Raw genomic sequence first — 24,055 nt, forward strand, 5'->3', positions numbered from 1 at the left:
TAAGGCAGCTTTGCCCTTCTTTGGTGTGGCAGCAGCTTCCAGGCAGGAATGGTTCTTGCAGTTAAAAGGAGAAGCCCAAACTTATTCCACAATAATTCATTTACTAACATGCTTATTCACCCATGCAAGCTGGACACACTTTCTCCACCAGCCAGCCAGCCAGCCACTAACAACATTTCCCAATTTGCAGAGAGCAGCAGCCTGTGCTGGACAAGCACAGCCCAGGTTGAGCAGGCTCTCATACAGGCTCTCCAGCAAACCACTGCTCATCCAGTTCCTGTCCAATTCCCAAACCCATCTTTTCCCTGTAAGGCCATCTTCACAAGCTATCCCAGTGGATTATATCTCTGTTCCAAAACTTCAGTTATGTCCAGGAAAAATTAATGGGAAAACCCAACTTTTAGGTCAGCATGCGCAATAGCAAATGGAAAGTGCAGTGTGTGAGCTGACAGCTCCCTGTGCCCTTAGGGATAGCGATGCAGTAGCCAGACTTCATTCTCTAAACAGACTGCAGCAAGCCAACCAGGACTCAAAGCAGCTGGTAAGCATGATTTTTTTTCCCCCTCTCCTTACTAAGTTCAGGAGTTTCTCTTCTTTTGGGCTGAATTGGACGGACTTTGTTTGCAAGAAGTTGTCTTAGAGTTATTCTCGTAATAGCCAGAGAGTATTTTAAACCAAGAATAGCTAGTCTCCATTAGATTCATACTCCCCTTTTTGGAAACACTATTTAGAGAACAGAACTTCTAAATCAAAAAGTAGTCAGGAACAACAGTGAGAAACTGCATGGCTGTAATAGTAAATACTGCACTGGCACCTTTCAATTCACCTCTTTCCTCAAAGACTCCAGAGAAGATTGGGTTTGCTAAATCTCCCTGAGTCGCATCAGTTCTCGCCAGAAACCTGCACCACTCACATTTAAGGTGTGAGCCCTCTGGAACAAGTCACTGCTGGAACGTCAGCAAAAACTATGCTGTGAGAATTACAAAAAGAAAAACCTTTGACTTAAGCCAAAGGCATGGTTAATACCCTTTGAGGGAAATTCTCCAGTGGGAAAACAGATGGATTTTTTCAGTCTGTTTGGTGCAGAACGATGGGGGCTTAGAGTATATAATTTTTGCATAGTGCTATCTTAAATTTAAATTCTGAATCATTATGTAGCCCTTAGGAATGGCATTGTTCTCACAGATGCTACAGCACTTTCTGCTGATAAATGAATAAGCTTCATGTAACACTTATGTGCTTTTAATACAGCAGCTGCCCAGGCAATCACTGAAAGCCACCAGCAGTAGAGTTCATCTATTTCTTGTAAATCTATTTCTTGTCCAAAAGGTAGGACTGACATTCAAATATAGCAGACTATTTCATGTTAAACTGATGCTAAGCATCAGATGGAAAACCAAAAGGAAATGGGAACGACCAAGTAAAGGGATGTCACTTCTAAACCAGAGTTTAAGCTCAGATCTGGTAGACACAGCTTAAAACTTGCCCTGTTGTAAGGGGATGTTGTAAGACATACTTATGCCAGAGAACTGCTTGGCTTCTCAAGCACCTGTGCTTGAGTTAAACTGTGGGGACAGAAGATGTTCTCTCCTTGCATACCACAGCACTCTTGTCCTGAGAGAGGAGAGCACTGAGTGGGTGATGTGTGCACACTGATGCTGGCGAGGGCATGGCTCTGAGCCCTCTGCAGCAAACTGGCCAGGCAGCCCCCAGAAAAGCTTCCCTGCAGCCCTGCTTGGGCTCCTCACACCTGCTCTGCTCGTGGCCTTACAGGAGGGGGTCATTTTGCACCGGTAGAAGACCTGGCTTTGGGGCACACCACTAAAATTGAGATGATATTTGAGTTCTAGAAACAGAAAAGCAGAACTAACCCCAACAAAATCACCAAAACACAGCTCAAGAAACACAATTTTGAGCCAGATTTTTATGGCTCACCACCACAGTTAGGTGTCCCCAGACAGCCTGTGCTGTTTTTGGAGGGGTACGTGCATGTGCCTGAGCTGGAGGGGACCCAGGCAGGGGGGCCAAGGGTCCCACTGGGGCATGGCAAGGTGTGATCACTGTGCACACCTTTCTCAGCAAACAAAGCCACTGCCAGGATTTAGAGACATCAGTTTCACTGGTCCATGCTGGACAATCCCTTGCTGCAAAGGGACATGCCCCTTCCCGAAGTGCAGGGACACAGGAGCACTGCCTAAGGCTCAGGCTGTGCCCACTGCACCACGCAGCACCCTCAGCCCCAAAACTGCCCCAAGTCAGGGTGCTGGCCCCATCTCAGAGTGCTGGGTGGCTGCTGGATTGCTGGAGCCTGGCTGGGCGGGCACAGATTTTGGAGTTTCCTGATTTTAGGTGTTAAGCCACCAAAGCCATTAAACAGAGCTTTTAATTTTTTTCCAAAGCCTCTTCAATATGCTCAATATCAATATTTTTTTTGCAACAAGAACTGAAATCATGGCAACTTCTTTGTTGCTGTTGTGGTTTAACCCCAGCTTGCAACTGAGCCCCACAGAGCCACTTGCTCACCCCCTGCTACAGCAGAATGGGAGAGAGAGAATTGCACGGTAAAAGTGAGAATACTCATGGGTAGAGATAAGAACAGCGTACTAATTTAAATAAAATAGTAATAATAACAGTAAGAAATTGTAATGGAAAGGAAAACAACAAAGAGAGAGAAAGAAACCCCAAGAAAGACAAACGCAAATGCAAATGAAAACAGTTGCTCAGCACCAATTGACCAATGTCCATTGCCCTGAGCAGCAGCCTGGGGCCAGCCTTACCCCTGGTTTACAGCTGAGCATGATGCCATGGTTTGGAATATCCCTCGGGTCAGTTGGGCTCAGCTGTCCTGGCTGTGTCCCCTCCCAACTCCTTGTGCACCCCCAGCCTCCTCATTGGTAGGGTGAGGAGCAGAAAAAGCCTTGATGCTGTGCAAGCACTGCTCAGCAATAACAAAAACACCCCTGTGTTATCAACCCTGTGTTCAGCACAAATCCAAAACACAGCACATGCTACCCACAACAAAAAAAGATTAACTCTGCCCCAGCTAAAACCAGCACATTTGTTTAGCTTCCTTTGAAGCAATTACACCAGAGCTAATAAGACATTACTTAAAATTTGAATAGCTTGCCTAGGAAAATCAACCCTGCAAAGAAACTCCTCCAAAATATTATTTTTCTTGAAAATTACAGAGCTGAGGGACTCTAATTGCCATGCTGCTGCTCACTTTTTATTGCCTATTATGCCACTTACAATGCTCCTAACAGGATACCTTTACTGTTCCAGAGTATAAGCCGTGTCCAGGGAGCAGTATCACACAACAATGGTAATTTTAAAATATCTTGTATTCTAAAAACCTGAGCCAAAGCCCACCAGGGGCTGGGAGCACAGGACAAAGCCTGACTGCAGGGTGTCACCACCAACCTGGTTTTGGGCAGCTGCACTAATTGCTCTGACCAGTAAAGCAGCCAGATTAAAGAGAAATACAATCCTACAAGCCTAAACACTGCACAGTTTGTCAAATCAAAGAACAATTGGGGTGGAAAAAACTCCAGTATCATAATTTCATGTTGTGGCTCAGGGAAGCTGGGAAGCCTGGCTGTGGTTTCTGTTCTTGTTAGGTAGACCCAGGTGAGCAGGCAGTGAGAAACCACCCCTGCCTGGCTTCAAGGCTGGAGAGAGTTTGAGACAACTTTTGCCAGACCATCAGCTGCTCACTCACCCAGGAGTCAGGGCTTTTTGTGGCTAATTGAGCAGAGCTTTGCAAGGAGATCAGCCACAGATATCCCAGCATGTGCTGTGCTGGGTCCTGAAACATCTGTGCCTGTGCACAGAGCCCGAGAGGGCTGGAGGAGTAGCTGGTGTTTGCTCCTCTCTGCACTGGCTGTGCCCCAGGGTCCAGCTTGGCTCATGGAGCTCACACCAGAGAGGCCCTTGGGCCAGCAGAACTGCTTTCCTGCAGAAATACTGACTCCAGTTTAGTCTTCTGTGCCTCTCTCTTACTGGGGTGGGGGGGAAAGCATTCACTTCTTTTCTCTATTTAACCTTTAAAGTTAACAAAGCAATTGTCCACATCAGGAACTAATGATGAGGGGCCTGTCAGGCTTCCTGCTGTGCTCCTTGCTGCTGCTGGTCCCCCACCCCACAGGGGTGGCTGCCCAGGACACCCAGCCTGACCCCAAAATGCCATGTGCCAACTGGATGGGAGGAGCACCCGGCTACCCTGGCCACAACGGCGTCCCTGGCCGGGATGGCAAAGATGGAAGAGATGGACTAAAGGGAGATAAAGGAGATGAAGGTTGGTGAGGAGCAGGTGTATGTCAGTGCTCGAGTCCTCGGGCAACCCCAGCCCCAGTCCCAATGGGTTTCATGTCTGGTGGGTCCATGCCTGATCTTTATCCAGATGGCTTTTGATAATCTCCTGGGGTGGAGATTCCATAACCCAAGTCAAAGAGTTTGGTGCAGGGTTTGTTTCCCCAGTTAATCATGTTTTTTTTCTGACATGCTGCTCTCAGCAGCTCTGTCCACAGCCAGGGTTGGGGGTGAGCAGGGTTTCCACTCGTGCCTCAGCCCCTGGGGGCTCTGGGGGTCCCTGAGCCCTTCCTTGGCTCTGTGCTGTCGAGCAGGGCTCCCACCACAGCCCCCTGTGCATTGCAGTAGCAGCTTCCAGCACAGTGCAAACACAGCTCCCAGTCCCCACTCTGTCCCGCAGGTCCAGCAGGTCCCAAAGGTGAACCAGGCCCAGTAGGAAACCGAGGCTTTCCCGGACCTCCCGGACCTCCTGGAATTCCCGGAATCCCAGGGCAGAAGGGCAGAGATGCTTTTGTGCACCACTCTGCCTTCAGCGTGGGGCTGACGGAGCGAAGCCCTGCCCCCAACGTCCCCATCCGCTTCAGCAAGATCTTCTACAACGAGCAGGGCCACTACGACCCCAGCACGGGCAAGTTCCTCTGCAGTGTCCCTGGCACCTATTACTTCGCCTACCACCTCACAGTGTACCTGTCAGACGTCAAGGTCAGCCTCTACAGGAAGGACAAGGCCGTGATCTTCACCTACGACCAGTTCCAGAACAACAACGTCGACCAAGCCAGCGGCTCCGTGCTGCTGCACCTCAGCTCCGGGGACGAGGTCTGGCTCCAGGTGTATGGCAACGGGGACAAAAATGGGGTCTATGCCGACAACCTCAATGATTCCACTTTCATGGGCTTCCTCCTGTACCCTGACCCAGAAAACTACTAAAGTAGGGGGTGCTGGATGGGAAAGGAGGAGATGGCTTAACCCCAGCATGTCCTGGGGCACTGGCGCTGTAGCTATCATATATTTACCAGAAATTGCCTTTGCAAGGGCAACCACGGCCGAGGGGGGACCCTTTCTCCTGTGAAATCAGTGAGATCACACCAGTACTTCCATGGAACCAAGAATTCACTCCTACCTCTGCTCTTGCTTTCCTGTGGAAGCCTCAGCCCAAAGTCAAATATCACTCCTGCCATGGCATGAAAAACTCTCACCATGGTTTAACCTTCCTTTAAATTTAGAAGTGAGAACAATTGGTTGCATTTCTAAATTGCCCTTTTTTAGACACCTAAATCCATTTAAACCAATTGTAGAAATTTTTTCAGCATTTTAGTTTGAGTAGAAGAGGGAAAATACTACTCACAAAAGCAGAGTGCTCCTGTTTTCAGCTGGAACCAATGGCTCAATTTTTTGTAACTCCCACCTATTGGGGCCTTTGACTTCCACTCCTGGTTTGTTATTTCCCTTTTTTAGCCCAGATCTTTGAATATATTCAGATTATTAACTTCCACTGATTTTAATCCTTTGATTTTCTTTTTATGTCATTATTGTTATTTCTAATGCAGACAGCAGGCTGGTTTAGGGCAGGGATCTTCTCTTGTGATTTATCTGAGAAGTCTTGTGAGCACCAGTGAGGCCACAACAAAAGGAGCACATTGACTGTGTGGTTTTGGGGGTCCCAAGGTAATCACAAAGATCCTGTCCCATCCCCCCTCTAAACAGCCCCCAGGTGCACCCAGAATTTGAGATCTATCAGCTGTGATTGTATTTTTCCAGGCCCTAAGTGTGCCATAAGCCACGGTTTGCCCACCAGCTGGGCAGAGCTTCAGGTGGTGTTGAAGCCTCCCACATGGAGTGGGCTCCTGGGATGAACACCCCTGTCCCTGCCCCAGCTTTGGGCAAGGTTACCTGAATGCAGAAGAGGGTTAAGGCTGCAGTTAGTGTCAAACTGCTCTCCAAGGGCCTTGCTTGACTTTTAGCTAAAAGAGGATTTGATGGTTTCTCGGATACATTCAAAGAAGACTCCTGCCACTACTAAGCTTCAGAACAAGTGAACACAGATCAGAGCTAATGCAGTATTACAAGCACAAAACAGCATTAAGAGCTTCAACTGAAATTATTTGCAACATCATTTTCCACGCTCCAGTCAATTACCACACTGCAAATAAAAATCAATAAAAAACTCTCGATGAGAATGTTTCCACATTTTTTGTGTCTTGTTGGGAAGGACTTGGAAAAAGAAAGGGATATACTCCTAGCCTCACCAGGCACAAAGGCCTCTGAGCATCAGTTTCTCCCTTGCTAAATCCAGTGTGCTTGAAGCCTTCAGGGCCAGCAATCTGGTAATGCTAAATTCAGAGAGCTGGGAAAAAAACTTGCACATATCATGGGAATTAATGGGAAGGGAACAGGGCAAAGGTAAAAAAAAACATAAATCCGTAAAGAGATGTAAAAATGCAGCATTTGCTGGATCTAATGGCATAAGAGGCTTAAATTGAAAGGAGCAAGTCAGAGCCTTGGCACTGCTTTTCTCAAATATTTTCAGATGGATCTTCAGAAGGCAGGGAAAATTGAAAAAGCCAGAGTAAAAAGAGGCATTTGGGATAAACATTAGGAGGCTATACAAGTTTAAAGACCAGTTTCCAAGAGGGAGCCAAAATAAATTATTGCTTTCTTTGCTGCCATGCAGCAGGAGCAAACATGCTTACAGCTTTATCCAGTACATCAGCACGCAGGCTCAGACTTTGGGAAAAAATTTAAAGAAAGTCATTAAGGCACTGCTGCTCCGTACTGACTCTTCCCCCTTCTCACAGACACAAATACTGAACCACAGCTTCACCACGATACTCCAGGAGAATTCCTGATTGTCATGCACGTCCCAGCCAGGCACCTCAAAACCCAGCAAACAGCAACCCAGGCAAGCACCCACTGCATGGAAACAGGGGTCAAAGCCCCCTCTTTAGGGACTGGGACTGTTTTAAGGAGCCTTTCACCTCAAATCTCTGTAAGATTCTTGTGTAGCTGAGACAAGCATTTTCCCAGCAGGCACCAAATTCCAATTTAAGCCACCTCCCATCTCTCCCATAAAGCAACTACACCCAACAGAGACTCAGTCTATCAACAAAGCAAGCACAGACACAGGGCAGGCAGAGAAGCACCCCCACCTCTGCCCTCTTGCAGCCCCCCAGCTGCCCTTTCCCCTCTGTTCCTGCCCCCTGAGCCCCTGCAGGGTCTGCATGGGCTCTCAGCCAGCCCCAATGTGCTGACAAGCTTTGGGAGCAGCAGATGAGCATGGCCACCAATCACCCTGGGGAGCACCTCCAAATTCCTGCATGTGGGATTGATATCAAACCTCCACCTCACCAGCTCTGCCACACCAGGGACACATGGCCAGGGAGCTGTGGGGCATCATCCCATCATCAGGGACACACAGCCAGGGAGCTGTGGGCACCATGCCACCATCAGGAACACATGGCCAGGGAGCTGTGGGGCATCATCCCATCATCAGGGACACATGGCCAGGGAGCTGTGGGCACCATGTCACCATCAGGGACACATGGCCAGGGAGCTGTGGGGCACCATGTCACCATCAGGGACACATGGCCAGGGAGCTGTGGGGCACCATGTCACCATCAGGGACACATGGCCAGGCTGCCCATGGCCAGGGAGCTGCAGGGCACCCTGCTGGCTTTCAAGATAGTGCTGCAAACAGGGTTTGGGGGAGCTAACAAGGTCCTGGGGGATGAGCTCAGGGGAGCTCCTAAGGAATCTGGCCTTTTTCCATTATGGAGTTTTCCTATGGTTTTGCTATCCATCCATGCTTCGTTAACCCATGGGAGGGGAAAACCTGGTGAACACAGGCACATCTCCAAGGCCTGGGCTGGCTCCTGAGCATCACACTGCATCCAACACACAATTATCTCATAACAAAGGAGCAAGAATGACACTGGCGTGCTGAGAGGGCACAGAATCACCTGCTCTCCAACAAATTTAAGTGTTTTAATTTGTGTTTTTTAATAAATCCTGACAGTAGATGCCTTGTACAAAGTTATGTCTCACTATTTACTGCCTCTCTGGCTGTGGCAGGTTTAAATGGATGCTTGTCCCTTTTGAAGCTAATGTACTCTAAGAGGCAGAAAGCAAAAATACTCCCCAATGTAAGATTGAAGTCACTGCACTAACAATTAGGGAGAAATAACATGAAAAGCTGGAGACAGCTGAGAGACTGACCAGTCTCATCCAGCAGGGAAACCATCTGTAAAAGCATCCATAGCCCTTTCAAACACAATTATAGACTAGTCCTAATTGTACTTCAACCCCATGTAATCACTTGTGCCTGTAATTAATTGGAATACAAATAGCAGCTGCATTCAACCATGAAGAGCTACAAGAAAATGATAAATTGCTTGCAAGACTTGCATTCCTGAAGTATAAACTCACTAGAGGGTTTTTATCATGGAAGCAGGCAGAGGGATTAGGATCAGCTCTGACATTTGGCTAATCAGCCACTCTTCTTCCATAGAAGAAATGCCATCAGATTTAAAGTCTCTGAAATACTGAGTAGGAAACCAGAGCATGCCCAGGCTGCCACATGTTTTTATGCCTGTATTTGTGCTGGGTGTAGGTACTTGATGAGAAGACTCAGTCTCCATAGGTCAGCAAACCCACTCAGCTCATCCTGGGATGATCAGCCAAGCTCACTGCTCTTTGAGAACACTGAGACTTTCTTACATGGAGGTGCATTTCATTACCCTCCAGCCAATCCAGGGGAAAGGAAAGGTTTATTCCCAATGAAATGGAAGCATGAAATGTCAGCATCTATTTCTTCCTGCAGGGATTCCCACCCCGAAGGCAATCTATGGACTCCCTCCCATAAAAGCAGGACAGATTTATGGAGAGGCATCAGGGAGGGAGGCAGAGAGATCACACTTGAAGACAATCTCTAATTCCCTTCTGGGGTCAGGCAGGGAAGGACAGGGATATGAACCAACACAGCCAGCTCCCTCTGAAAATCTGGGCATCTGTGAAAGTGGAGTCAGGCCAGCACAGCTTCTCTGCTCCTTGACAGGAATTTCCAGAGAAGCCATTCTACTTCTGTACCATGATTTGGCAAGTGTTGTAAGGCCAAGGTGGATGTGCCATCCTGGATGGGGTGCAGCACAGGGAAGGTGATTCCCACACCACAGCTGTACCCCAGTGATGCAGAGGCGCTGGATATCAAAAGGCCACAGCAGGACACTCCTCAGCGAGCTGCACTGGGAGCTGAGGCACACCCTGAAGAGGAAGCTCTCTGACAGGACAGAGCCACTGTCCCATGACAGGAGTCCCCTCTGAAGTGCCCCTGCCAAAGCATCCCCAGCTGGGACTCCCTTGGTGGGGCAGCTCCTGTCAGCACCAGGGATGCTCTGTCACATTCCCCTGGCAATCCATATCCCCTTGCCCCGTCACCTACCTCATACACAACATTCTCAGCTGTGCATCTGTGTATTCACAAGATTCAAAATAGAGTCCTTTCTTCCAGGAGGCTTTAAGTTTAAATGAGTTCATCCAAGATTACCCAAAACTTTTTCATAAATAAGCAAGCAGCATTCACAATGTAGTCCTGTCTGTGAATTTTGAAAGCTTTAAAAGACACTGCTCCTGTCTGCCTCTGCTCTGAACTCCTTATAGAAAGAAGATTGACTAAAAGGTTTGTAACACAGACCAGGATTTTAACCCTGCTGCTTGGCAAAGGCCAACTAAAATAAATAAATAAACCTGAAAGCAAAAACATGGAAGCAAATCTTCATGCTCAAAGCCACCCCTGCTGCTGAGGACTGACTTGCATTGTGCTTTTCCAAAATATCCCTGATGTGACACTGGCATTCCAGCCCCATCACCAACGGGGACTGGTAGGGAACAGGGCTGCACTGTCATCTGCCCAGCATGTTCTCATGTGCTCAACAACTGCACATTGAGAGCAGGAAGATGCCTGCCAGCTTCTCAACACCCCAGGGAAGCAGGAAGAAGTCCATTTATTCATGTAAATGAATTCCTTCTTTATCAAGAAAAATACCTTCCACTTCAATTATTGAAATAAAGTATTAAAAGGAAAAATTTTCATTCCTTGGAGGTTAACTCAGCAAAAAGCCACCACGGAAAGCCACACCAGGTCTGAGCTTGCCTGTTCTTGCACATATGAAGAACAGTGAACCCTGGATACTGGATAACCTGGAAACCAGCTCAGAAGGAGCTCTGCAGGAAGATTTTGCACAGATGACAGCCAGCTTCCTTTAACGTGGCAACTTTCTCTCCCTTACAATGAGTGGATTCTTTTCAGCTCAAAACAGATTGCACATTTCTATTTCCAAAGAATGTACTGGGACAGTTTGCAGTTCCTGCAAACAGAGCCGTGGCCTGTTCAGAGTATGGAAGGGAACAGGCTGACATTTAAGTGTTTTGAAGGAATTGCTTTTCATCTGTGCTACACCACTGGCTCCACCCTTCTAAGGCTTTTCAGCACTTGGGACCTCATCCTGCCAAGTCTCAGGCAGCTCAGCTTCATGGATTGCCAGCTGTCCCACTGCAATCATCGGGACAATTCACAAAACTATTCAGACTAGAGCCTTTATTTGGATGTTGAAAGATTGAGCAGTACCCAGCAGCTTATAAACTAACATACATCAGTCTAAATGTGTGCATATTGCTGTTCAAACAGCCATGTTCCCTAAGAAACATTTATTATGAGAGGTGTCAATCTCCACAAAAGGGACAGGAATCAAAGCTCAATAAATGAATTGGCCAAGGCAGTCAAGTGCCCTTTACATCAATTTTTATTAGAGATTTTGACATCTTGTGATTATTTCTGACAACAGGCTGATTGCCCACAGACTAATTAGACCAAAAGCCTTGACAAATGGGAACACAGAAACAACGTGAAGCTGAAGGGCATTTTGTTCTTCTTCTAACACCTTCCAGAAGGGATCCAAACAAATCACAGCTCCTGATGGAAGGTTAACACACTGACAGCCCTCTCTGGAGAGATGATGTGATACACACCCTCAGTCTCACTGCGCAGGAGGGAACTTCGTACTGCAGATAGCTCCAACATGCAGGTTTGGTAATATCCCATTCCAACTCTGCATGTTCCTTTCATTTCATTCCAGGCCAGGAGACCCACAAGGTATCAGATGGAAGGGCAAGCTCAGTTAGCAGGACTGGGAATACCCAGGAAGGCCCAGTACTCCCAGTAGCTACAGCCAGAGCAGCACTCCCAGGCAGCTCATGAGATTCCATAGCTTTCTTCATAAGGACTTGGATTAACTCAAACACTTTTAAACACTGCACAGATGAAGCTCCCACCCCCCCCCCCCCCCATACCACACCTCCCAGGTGCCAGCAGTATTATTAATGCTGCTTTCCTACATGAAACCCCGAGTTTGTGGAAATCTTCACAAAAAGGTGTGTTAGCTCTACCTACCTTGAGTGGATAGTTATGTCCTACCAGGATGAAGGCTGCTGGACCCAGGAGCATCATTTGTCCTCTACCCAGCTCCATAGAGAGAATTCCATGTTTTGATCAGGTGAGATGTTACAAAACCATCACTCACCATTAGCACCTTCAAACCAATGTTCACTGAGTTTTAGACATCTTTAAAGGAGAGAACACCATCCATACTGAAGAGCAGCTGCTCAAGGTGGGTTTGTATCACAGAATATACTCCTGCTGCTGGGAGCAAACTCAAGCACAAGTTTCTTACAATTTCAGGAAGCAAATGAAAAACAATTAGTATTTACAAAACATTGACAAGGATGCATTCCAAAACCAACCATATTGAGGAATCAGCAAAAACAAATAAAAGAGCAGAGAAGAGTTTCTTCTTGAGTTTTATTTCATCTTTTGCACCTGCCCAAAATGCTGCCTCTATTTCATGGAAGCAACTAATTTCCAAACACAGTTTGGAGAAAGCACAGCGCCAAGGCCAGAGACAGTCCAAGCCCATTTGCCACCACTCACATTGTTTTACCTCAATGAGGAAAACTGGAAACCCCAGGCTCCCAGCAGAGCAGGCACTGAAAGGGAAAGGCCACTGCTTGAGCAGGGCTGTTCCTCCAGGGACACAGCACAAAGTCAGGCACCAAGCACAATAAATGTCAGAATGCTGACTTACAGCACAGTGCATGATGAAACACAGGCTGCTCAGAAATCCACAGCAACACAATCAAAAGACATCTCAATCCTACTGGATTTATTGTGCTTACATTTTTAAGATCTTTGGTTGGAAGAGTTACTGTTAGATTTAAGATTTCCTTTTTAAAGGCAGACTAAAGAAATAAAAATGTGACAGAAGTATGAAAGTGTTTTACTCCAGGTAAAATTTAAGTAGTGTGAAGTGTTTAAAGATCAGTCCCAGTATTAAGTCTGTGATCAATTTATGGAATACAAATTACACTTGAGATTAGACAGGATTACATTCCTGACTCTGAAAAAAAAAATACTAAGAGCTCACCTGTTTCTTTCATTCTGAGATTCAGTTTGGTCACAGAAGGGTAAGAATGAAGCATTTTTATATTCTGAAAAGCTTATGTCAAAATCTGAACTAGTGTTTCAACAGTCTGATTCATATCTACTGTACCTCTAAGCAAAAATAAGTGCATTAGCTTCCGCAGGAAAAGAAAATAAATTTAGGTTTCTTTTTCTATCAAGTACAATTTCAAGAATGAAATTCTATCTTTAAATCCAAGCATTCCCATAATCTGGGGTCAGACCATTCCTCTGCTTAATGTATCAAGATGAAATTACTTTTTGTTTCTGTGTTCCTTAAATTAAAAATGGAGTACTGATGGTAGCTCTCTGTCTCGAAACAAAAGACAACCCACACTCTTCTCAGTGTGACCAACAAATGAGTTGGACTATTCAGGACAAGCAACCATCTGATCTCAAGACAATCCTTTATTGTGGGATGAACAAAACTTTTCTAGGCAGCCTGTGCCCTACTGCATGTCTTTTATGTAACATCCAAAAGCAACAGCGAATTATTTCATACCAAAATAATCCCTGTAAGAGAGGTCAGAAGACAGAAATTTCCACTTTAAAGTATAAGCCAGAGAGAGGGGGTTTTCTTAGTATTTTATTCAATAAGAACATCAGCAAATAAAATTTCCAGGAAAAACTACAGCCAGGTTCCTAGAAACAACAGTGCACATCTCCCTCCTTAGTTATCTTTAACCACCTAGTTTTCATATTCCCCAAGTAGCTTATCCAGGCTTTTCCCCCCAGCCTGTGATTTTCTCATTTTGATTAATTTAATAAATAATGGACTGCACAGGTGATCCTAGAGAAAAATCCACATCTCAGCACTGCTGGGCAACTAAGTTCACTGGATGTCATCGTCATCAAAGAGATCTTCAAAATCTAGTCAGGAAAACAAGACAAAAATTAACCTCAGAAATTTCAATGTTACAAATGTACATACAAGCACAGTACTTAGTTCTTTGGATTAAGGACAGAAATAAAGGTGAATTAAGTGAATGAGAGTTACTGCACCATCACTTATTAGAAATGTAGCATCAGAGTGATAATTTTGCAGATGAACAAATTAGGACTTGTGTTCAAAAGCCCTTCCTCAAAAACATTCACTTGCTTTAAAGGCACTAATAACATTTCTGTCTCAGAACACATCTCCCAGTAGTGAAATTGTTCTAGTCACCTTTGGAATTATTCCTAACTCAACTTTGCATCTTCTTTGCATACTGAACATCAGCTGATCACCTAACTGAACACAAGTCTTTATTCTTACAGAAGGCAATTTACAAGTACTGTACAATCAGCCTAGGATGAATCCTCATTTAGAAGAGCCCTAAACTACCAATGCAATACAATACCACAGAATGATGGTAGAAATATGTGGTATATGAATGTGCTGGCTCCAGCAGATAGCTGGGTGTCCCTCACAACTGCTGAGAGCAGAACTGCCTTTCAGTCCTGTATTCTAAGTCTTGAACAAAATGAGAAATGCACTTTATTTGGGAATTAACACCAGTTTGTGATATTAACACTACCACAACAAGCAGATTTCATAACATCTAAATCTCACTGTTGCAATGTCTAAATGTATTTCTTCAGAAGCATAAAAACCCCTTTAGCAACCCCTTTAGTGCAGCACAGTGTTGTATATTGTACCCCTAAGCGGCCTGGTATGCAGCTCCTCTCTCAAAGCAGCTGTAAATAATTATATAAAAGTTCAGAGAATTGTAATTGTTCAGCCTGGAAAAAGAGAAGCATCAGGGTGGCCTAACTGCAGCCTTTAGTACCTGAGGGATCCTACAGGAAAGACTGAGAGTGTTCACAAGGGCCTGGGGGAATGCAGCACAAGGGGGAATGGCTTCAAACTGACAGAATGTAACTTTAAGTATTAAAAAAAAATTCTTCCCTGTGAGAGGTGGTGAGGCACTGGAACAGATTGTCCAGAGTAGCCCATATTTTTACATCTATTTGTACTGTTTAACATAAGCTATTTGTTATGTGAACAGACTAAAGTATTTCTCCTTGTAGCGATTAACACGCTGAAACTCCCAGGAGAGGAAAAGCCCGCATTTCACCGCTCCCACCCGCATCACTTGTCACTGAAGCGCCTTCACTAACCCGAGATGGGCGAGCGACAATTTAGCGACCATCGGGCACAGAAGCCACGAGAGAGAAGCCAGGCGAGGTTTGCTGAGATAACCCCCGGAGCCCGGCGGTCCTTACCGTTGAAGAAGTCAGCGTGCACCGCCTTCTCGTTGGCAGCCAGATCCATCAGCAGCCCCGTGCTTCCCCCTGCCTGCGAAAGCAGCCGCTGAGCGCCTCCGCGCCGTGGCACCACGGCCCCGGCACCGGAGCACCCGCCTCACCTCATCCAGGTCCACGTAAGGACCGGCTCCCTCAGGGAACATCTCGTCCACCGCCGGCTTCATGGCGGCCCCTGCGCGCCGTCACTTCCGCCGCCGGAGGGGGGGGCGCGCCCAATGGGGAAAGGGGGGGCGGGAAGGCCGCGCTGTCGCCATGGCGACCAACACTGGAGGCCGCCATTTTGTTCGCCCCGCCCCCGTCGCCATGACGACCAGCCCAGGAGGCCGCCATCTTGCTCACCCCTCCCCTGTCGCCATGGCGATGGCGGTCTCTGCGCCCCTTCAGGCCCGAGTGAGGCATCACCTTCCAAAGAGGTGGGTGCGACTGATACTGGCGGCCCTTCCAGCCCCTAACCTGGGTGTGCTGGTTGAATAACTTCTGTACACACATAACTCTTCCACACAGAGAGCAGTCTCCCGAGACAAAGCTGAGAGCATCACCTGTAAAAAAAAGCCCCCAAAGCCATGAAGCAGAATGGAGGAGTTTATTGTATATTATTCTGTCACACAGAAGCATAAATTGTAAGAAAGGGATTATTTTAAAGTCGGAAATGCTGCATGTGGCTGTAGTGTCGCTTAGGGGCAGAGGCACAGTGCAGGTGTGTTTGCTGGCGGTCAGGTGTTCACTCAAACACCTTTACAAGAAATGGTAAAAAAGAGACTCATTGAAGCCATAAAATGCTGCACATGACCGTGGTATCACAAAGCAGCTGAAGGCAGCCCAGGTGTGTTCACTGGCAGACAGGTGCTCACCCAAACCGGGGCAGCAGCTCTGGCGATGCTGAGCGAGGCACTCAGTGCTCATGGTCACGCACGTGGTAGCCAAGGTGGCTCCCAAAAGGGAACTGGGCAAAGAAGGCTCTGGCCATGTCATCAATCCTGCTGTAGGCTCCCAAGGTCCGGAAATATTCCACATAGGACCAGAAATCATTGGATGAGAAGGGCCAGTACGGCAAGGCTGCAGCTTCCCGGTGGAGATCTAAAATAACCCAACCAAAAGAAAATGTTGCAGATTACTATAATATGAGGCACTTTTGTTGAGAGGTTGGGCTTGGAGCCACCATGGTTTGGGGTTGTGAGCTCCCTTTTGTGGCTGGTATGCTCCTCTGGCAGGAGAGAGGCAAGGAGAGCCACTGACTCCTCTCTGTGGCCCACTCTGCAGAAATTGGAGCCAGAATTCCTTGCTCCAGGTGCACCAGGAGTGACAGAGTGGGACAAGATGGGGAGCAGGAATGAAGGGACACAGCCACGTTTATGCCAATTCAAGAATTCATCAGGCTGGTTTAATTTCTAGAAGGCTGCTGGTTATTTCAAAGCAAGGAGCAATTGCAATCAAAAGCCATTTTTCCTCATTCTACATCATTTGCTTTGATATAAAAATATAAGGAATAAGGCACCACCCTCTATGGCGTGTCCCTGCAGCTGACCACATTGCCCACAGAACTTCCAGGGACTGGGGCCAAACTTCCCTGATATTGCCTGGAACTGCAGAGTTGTGCATCTTCACGGGAGACTGTAGGAAATGAGCTAAGGGGATGGATAAAATAAACAATGGGAAGGATTCCATTGATTGATGAATGGAAAAGGTTTGCCTTTACAAACAAACTGTAGGTTTGATGATAAATGAAATTGGATATTGAAAGATGAAAGAAACAATGAGGAAAAACTATGAATTCTATAAGAATTAAAAATTAAAAGAGAGGGTTATATATTAGAGAGGAATCTTAGGTACTAGGTGTTCGGGAAGTCTGTACATCTCAAGTACCTCAGCCAATGGGGAAAGAGAGAGGGAAATGTGGCAGGGAAATTGGGATAAAAAGGGAGGCTGTGTCCTCCAGAAATTTGAGAGATCCCAGGAGAATGCCCCATGGCCTCTCCCTTTATTCAAATAAAGCAAAAGGACTCCTCTGTTTCTTTTTTGGACATAAACCTCTGGTGTTTGTAGATTAATATTCCTGCCAAGAAGAAAGACTGTGCTGCTTGGGGACAGCTGCTGCATTTGGGGCTGCTGTGGCAGTATCAGAATGTGACATAGTCATTGAAACAAGATTTACAGTTCAGCAGGAAAACAAAATCGGTTCTGAAAATGCAGGAGCTGACCACCCTTGGGCCCAAATGTGGGCAAACAGAGAGGCATATATAAAATGTAAACAGCAGCTGAGAGCACAGTCACAAAAGTCCTTCTGTGCAATGAAGCTAAACACAGTATTTTATTTTGATTTGAAACCATTTAGATGAATGAAAATCTTTCCACTCAGCTTGGGGCCAGGGTCTTTAGTAGGAATTAAGAGCCTTCAAAAAATCCTGTTGTCAGACTTTAATTTTAAGGAGTAAAGTTTGCAGTGTGCAGGCACAGATGGCACATAACAAACCAAATGAACCAGCCAAATGCTGTCTGCAGAGGAGAACTCACTGTTTATACCAGCTGACCTCAGATTCACTTTGCAGGCTGCTGCTTGGCCCAGTGTGAAAGAAAACAATAATTGCTGGTACTGAGAGCAACAGGACACTGCCTGAACAGGGCTCTAATTCTAGATTGATGCAGGCTCTCCTAACTGACGCAAAAGTTTCCACAAAAATATTTGCTGTACACAAACACAGGTGATATATTAAAATATTTTAGAGATTATATATGAAAAAGATTTATTTCTAAAGAAATAGAACGGAGCATAGGGAAAAAAAAGGTTTGAATAAGTAATCATATCAGACCTTATTGTGTATTTGTCCTGTTCATATCTGTTATAATACTCTCTGCATATTTGTGCACTGGAGGTGCTGCTGGCTGCCCCCTGGTTAACTGAGATGTGCACCAGCAATGGCAGTACTTGGTTATTGCAGATACTTCTCTGCAACTCTGTTTTCAGACAGAATTCTGTCTGAAAAGCCAAAAAGAGGTTTAACGATAGAATCATCAGTAAGCCAGTGTAAACATCATTAGGGTGCTGAGGGTTTTTTTAATCAAAGGCAAACACTAATCCAATGGACTAATCACACAAAGTGACATGAACCACAGGGTAACTGTGCTAAGGGATTTATTCCAGCATTTCTCTAATTGGATTTGTGGCAATTTGTAAATTTTAAGCTTTTTGTCATGAAAGTCAGTATCTCTTGCCAAAAGGCAGATACACATACAGCATTATTGTTCAGGACAGACAAAATTCTCACATGTCCTATACATTGATAAGTCTGGTGTGTTCCAGTTAGGATTTTGTACAACAGAATTAGTGACTTGACTGTAATCCCTTTTCATTTTAAGACTGGATATTAGCTCTATTATTATACATTAATAAGTCACCACCTTTTAATAAATTTTAAAGGAATTTTTAAAATTCGCTATTCTTTTTCCACCAGAACTAATTGAAAGCTTTTCCATAGTCCATTGAGCTTAATAAGCATTCCTGCCAAAGTCATTGCTGGCCATCAATTCTGGGAGTTACAAATTACCCTCCTAATTATTAGTGACACAAAGGGAGTAAAAACACATTAGGAATTACCATCTCCATCCTGGATGGATCGGGCATCTGTAAATAAAGAGGAAACTCATCAGTACCAGCTCTTGCACAGGAAGACTTTCTTTTAACCAAACATTTTCCATGTATAACTAGAAGCTCACAAATTCTTTAATGCCCACATAGGACCCTCTGTATAGCCAAAGGATTTTTGTTTCTTGAAGAGCAGAGCAAGGAATTCCCCGTTTGCAATCAGTCACTTCTACAAAGCAACTTAGTCTGGCTGTTAGTCAGAACTCACAGCCTGAGCAGCCAGGATTAATATGTCAGCAATACTAAATAGAAGATACCAGATTTGTAACAAAATATTTCTGGTGGCTTGAAAAAAAGAAACAAGAATAAATTGGGTAGTAATCTTACCTGTTAGCATGTTCATCAGCATACAGAAGAAAAAGAAGCCAGTAAATGTCATCTTGTCTGCAAGAAACTGCTTGTGTTTCTGAAAAGAAATCTGTAAACTGGGGATTACAAGAGATTAATAATTACACAAACTCCATTATTTCTTGTTTTAATAGAAAATACATTCCAAAATAGATTCTAGTTGCTAATTTAAGCATAACAAAATCCAATCACATTTCTTAAAGCTTCTGAAGTGCAACACATTGCATTAAAAGACCATCAGTCCTTAAATGTGTATTGATATTCTGGTTTTAGAAGGCATAAATCCAAAAAGTGCCTCTGAACCGACGTGAAATCAAGTGTCTTTGGAAATGTTTAATTTTGTGGTTAATTTAATTTCACTTTGGAAATTACCTCTCTCTTTCTCTTCTTTTCTTCTTCTTCTTACAGCTCTGAGTCAGCTACAAAACTCCAAAAGGATTTCTATTGCTGTAAAATAGCAGTGCTTTGTAAGGAAGGGTGGAGGGGAAACGTCACTAAGTTACTACACCAATCTGATTTTGTCTTCTTCAGGTACTTTAACTGCTCACATTTGCATTATATTTCAGCACTGCCCATAGAAGAGACAGTGAACAGCTTCTGAGAGGAAATCAGAATCAACTTTGGCAATAACACTTGTTTCTGGAAGATAAAAGGAAAAAAATCCAGAAGCAAATTCAGTGATTATTACAGTTGCTGCCCTCCTGATTTTCTTTCTGCCCCTTTAGACAAATAGATTTTCAAAAATGTTAGCTGAGCAAATTGCTAAAAGGATATTGAACTCCCTCTCCAGCTCAGTCACAAGCCCCAGAAATACTTGACAGTGCTTTATGTTCTTACTTAGGATCCTTAAAATCTAGACCTTAAAATGTAGGCAGGCCTGAGTGCCCAGTAAAATCAATTGGGTTACAGTAAGTAAAGAAGGAGGTCCCCGAGGAGTGCAGCCATGCTGATGGTGCAGGTGCCTTCAGAGGGTCGATAAGGTGCATTTTCACATGATACCCATTTCCTGGAAAGATTCCTCTCCCACACCAAGCTTTGGGCTCCAGCCTGTGCAGGGTGCTGTATGGATCCAGCACTTGAGAAGCCTGAAGAGAAGACAGAGTTTGGAGAATATTCAATTGACACACACATCTGGATTGATTTTCATCTAGCACACAACCACAGCAGGTGTGGTCAGGAAAAAAGGTGTAGCAGAAAGTGTTCTGTGACTCACAGACAAACTGGGGATTTCCACAGTTCTGAAGATGTGGCAGTTCAGGTCATCTTGCCAAACCTCCAGCTATTTCCAGATGGCTCCTCTCTTGAGAGGAGCTACTGAGATGCCAGTGCAGAGCTCCCTGTGCATGTTCATGCTGCGAGATCTGACCGTGCAGATGTTGATCTGAGCTGCACTCTCTTGCTGGGCATTTTCAGTCGCCTTTATGTTCTATAGAATAATTTCTCTGTGTCAGTTCTAGACATCTGCATTTCCCAATTGTGTGCGTGGTTCCTGACATCAGTGCCTTTGCTGTACCACATCACCCATCTGCCACAGAAGCACAGGGCAAATCTTTGTACTCACAAAGTTCTGCAGCAGAGAGAGCCAGGTGAGTGGCCTTGCAGGAGGACCCAGCTTGGCTGGAGTTTGTTCCTGTCTACACACAGTGTTAGATAGTTTTGCCAAGAATTAATTCAAGATGTTCTGAGTAAGGGGAAAAAAGGGTGCTTTGTAGCACACTAGGCTGTGCCAAGTCTTGTGGAGGCTGAAAAGAAAGATATTATGAAAGCAGAATCTATTCCATCTTTGAAAGGCTTTAATCCTCCTGTTTAATATATATTTCCTAGGCCTGTAGGAAGGTCCCCTACACGAACCACATTCTTGGAGCACCTCAGCCCACTCACCTGTGTTGCAGCAGCTGTGTGGGTGGGAAAAGGCACTTCCTTGGAGTCCTGTGCTGCATCCAGGTACCCGGGTGCACCCACCAGCACTGCCTGCAGAGCTAAGCTTTCCCTTTCACTGCCTAGTCTGCATATCCTGCTCCAATAAAAAAACCAGATACACAAAACAGTCACCAGCTGTAATTGAATAATTGCCATAAAACTACTTTTGTGCACATCCATCATCAGTAGCTTTTTGTTTTAGCAATTGATAAACCAGGTGTAGTTCCAAGTGGGAGGTGAGATAAGATGTTTTGGATGATGACAAAGGAGAATAATGATGCTCCTGATGCAGCCACATCCTGCTGCTCTCCTCTTGAGATATTAACAGTGTTGTAGGAGGATGACAAAGTCCCAGAGACTATCAGGCTGAGGGTCAATCTGGTCACAACATGGTCTGCTACAACACTGGATGATCTTGGGAAGATTCCCATAGCTATTGGGCTGACACACGTTTACACTTACCTACCTCCTTTACATCTTCTTATTCTGTCTTTTGAAGCTTGGAGTTAGTTCCAGAGCCAGGAGGATCACTGATCTGACATTGTGTAACAGTCTTCTAACAATTACATGCTTGCAACTTAATTCAAATCAAAATTTTACATTGCTAGTGTACATACTGGAGATGTGAATAAATTCTCAGGGTTTCCATGCTAAAGCAGACCTAGGAAATTATGAAAAGAGGATAAGACTTAGCATTGAAAACAACTTGCATGACAGGATACAACCTCTTCTATCAACACTTCTGTTGCTGTACATGACTATTTGTCCCAATTGGGTCTGTTTTAAACACAATATTGGACTAGAGAAAAACTGGTAAGCTCCCATCAGCTGCTTGAAGGACTGTGCCTGGTGGGTCCAGTGTGCCAAACAGTGCACAGTGTGCTCTCTGCCTGGTCCCAGAACACATGGTGCTCTGATTTGCAGCATTTGCAAAACCCTGCAAGCACATTCCTCTCTTTTTCTTTTCTTTTATTTCTCTGGGAGCACTTTCCTTTCTCCAAACTCGACACAGAGGGCAATTAAAATAACAGCACTGGATGTCCAGCACAAGTGCTGGCATGGATCAGTTAGCAGAGCCCTCTGCTAATAGTTGCTGCCCTGCAGGCTTCTTCACTGCTGAGCAGTAATTGGAGATGCCATAGTGCCCACAAATGCAAATCTTGCTCAGCAGCAGCCACATTTCAGCAGACACTACAGCACTTAACAGGGCAGCTGTTTAATGAGTTCAGTGTATTAATTTCTACTTATTTTGGAAAGAAATTTACTGTTCTCCCTTTTCAGAACAGCCCATTAGCTCAAAAAGCTGTTATTCCTGCTGACAAGAAGTTCTTCGGGTTCCTTACTCTAAAGTTTGCATAAAGTTTTTCAGCTAAGGCCATTCACTCAGAAAAGCTTTGCTGCACGATAGAAAGGGCTGTTGTTTTTTCCTACCCACCCATCCCAGGAGGGTCCAATCAATATGTACTTTCTGTAGATTGCTCTCAAAGCCAGAAAATCCCACACAGAGCCGTGTCAGAGACAGAAATCAATCGGAGCACAGAGGACATTCCCTTGGGAATAGGGGAATGCAATTTGGGCAGCACAGGTGTTTGTGTGACTCAATGGGGAGCAGTCCTGGAGCTGCCAGCCTGCCTTCAGATGGGGCTATTTTACCCAGAGCCACCCCCTGTAGAGCAATTCAGCTCTCTTGTCGATTAACTTGAAACAAAGATAAAGGAATACATAACAGCAAGTTTATGGATGCCTTTGTTTTCTCAATAGCTATGTTAGACTGGTATCACACACACAAAAATCTATAAACCTCCAGGCACTGAAAAAACCCCTGTACATAGCTTTAAAAAGCCAGAATCTTTTCTATTTAATCAACAGACAAAAGCATGCAGAGCTCCGTAGGAACTTATTTAAAAGCTAAATAGGACTCACAGATGCATCTGGAGTGCTCTGCCCTTGAGCTGAGCAGACAAAATGTTCTCCGTAGGGCTACAACACTTTCGCACATCAGAAACAACTAATGACAGTGATATATTGACCATCCCTAAAAACAACAAACGTTTGATTATTACTTCCAGCAATTTAATCCAAATAATACAGGTCAAAAGGAGATCCCTGTGACTAGAATATGCTTTGCTCAGACAGGTGTAAGGACCTCACAGTACCAACAAGCCAAGTAACAAAGTGACAAATAGATGTGAAATGAGGTACCTCTGTAAATTTCTCCCACTTTCAAGGCATGTGGTTTCTGACCTTTCCCACTCAAACTAGATTTGGAGCTACCAAAGATAGTTGTGGTATAATGTTCTTTAATGCTCAGTCGTAGGCAAAAAGACAAATCAAATAAGACAGGAAACAAAACCCAGAAGACATTACTTTACCATTGTGCCAGTTAGTCCCATTTTGAATATTGCCTGCATTTTTTGTCTCACATAACAGAAGGTAATGATTGAACAAGACACAAGCTACAAAGAAGAGCATGAGGGAAATCAGCAGACAAGGACCAGCTAAAGCAGACTGGGGCTCTCCAGGCCAGCAAAAGGATGACAGAACTTTCATTTCTACCAAGAGATACCAAATTAGTCTGATAACAGCTTATTCAAAACAAAAGGTAGTTGTGTTTGATATAGTTAAGCTGTGGAATGTCTTGTCATGATGTATTATCACCTACACAATGTCCTGGCTGCAGTGTCTGAGCCTGGCTCTGTCTCATTCCTCTGATACCCTCTGCTGCTGGGCCAGGTGAGCTCCCAGGCTAACCCTGTGCTGGATCTTGCAGTCAGTTTTACTGAAATGTGACATTTTTCCAGTTCTTGTGAACAGACTGTTTTACTGCCAGCAAGTGGTTTGATCGTCCTGGTAATCGTAGCCCCTGGATGCAATTGAAGGGAGACACAGCAGATGTATTTGGATAGTTACAAAACCATTAACAGAATAACTGCAGTGAGATTAGAGATAGCCGAGTGAAAATGAACCACTTGCAGATGTACTAGAGCTAATTGTGAAGGTCAGAGTTACAAACCAGAGAGTTAAAGAGGAGCTCTACACTTAAATCAATCACATTTAAGAGCCAACAAGTAAGTGCATCAGTTCAC

General features: G+C 45.0%; 3 protein-coding genes across 5 annotated transcripts; 1 reads left to right on the top strand and 2 right to left on the bottom strand.

Moving 5' to 3' along the window:
* The first annotated feature begins 274 nt into the window (after positions 1-274).
* On the top strand, positions 275-6,477 carry ADIPOQ (adiponectin, C1Q and collagen domain containing). Its single transcript, XM_014870291.2, has 3 exons — positions 275-541; positions 4,075-4,294; positions 4,709-6,477. Exons 1-3 carry the CDS (start codon positions 425-427, stop codon positions 5,233-5,235), a joined length of 864 nt encoding a protein of 287 aa, XP_014725777.2. The 5' UTR covers positions 275-424; the 3' UTR covers positions 5,236-6,477.
* Positions 6,478-13,387: 6,910 nt separating this feature from the next.
* Positions 13,388-15,269, bottom strand: COPS9 (COP9 signalosome subunit 9). The gene is made up of 3 exons (XM_014870292.2): positions 15,163-15,269; positions 15,020-15,092; positions 13,388-13,684 (listed from the first exon to the last, which is right to left on the bottom strand). Exons 1-3 carry the CDS (start codon positions 15,223-15,225, stop codon positions 13,647-13,649), a joined length of 174 nt encoding a protein of 57 aa, XP_014725778.1. The 5' UTR covers positions 15,226-15,269; the 3' UTR covers positions 13,388-13,646.
* Positions 15,270-15,636: 367 nt separating this feature from the next.
* OTOS (otospiralin) lies at positions 15,637-20,464 on the bottom strand. 3 transcript variants are annotated; one of them, XM_088170494.1, is made up of 6 exons: positions 20,263-20,464; positions 19,887-20,134; positions 19,422-19,496; positions 19,029-19,119; positions 18,654-18,680; positions 15,637-16,138 (listed from the first exon to the last, which is right to left on the bottom strand). In XM_088170494.1, exons 4-6 carry the CDS (start codon positions 19,078-19,080, stop codon positions 15,954-15,956), a joined length of 264 nt encoding a protein of 87 aa, XP_088026620.1. In that variant the 5' UTR covers positions 19,081-19,119; positions 19,422-19,496; positions 19,887-20,134; positions 20,263-20,464; the 3' UTR covers positions 15,637-15,953. The 3 variants fall into 3 exon arrangements, with proteins under 3 accessions (XP_088026620.1, XP_014725991.2, XP_088026621.1); XM_014870505.2 differs by having other exon boundaries at positions 19,422-20,134; XM_088170495.1 differs by having other exon boundaries at positions 19,029-19,126; positions 19,422-20,134.
* Between the last annotated feature and the right edge of the window lie 3,591 nt (positions 20,465-24,055).

The sequence above is a fragment of the Sturnus vulgaris genome, chromosome 10 (assembly GCF_052056855.1).
Source record: "Sturnus vulgaris isolate bStuVul1 chromosome 10, bStuVul1.hap1, whole genome shotgun sequence".
NCBI classification, from domain to species: Eukaryota; Metazoa; Chordata; class Aves; order Passeriformes; family Sturnidae; genus Sturnus; species Sturnus vulgaris.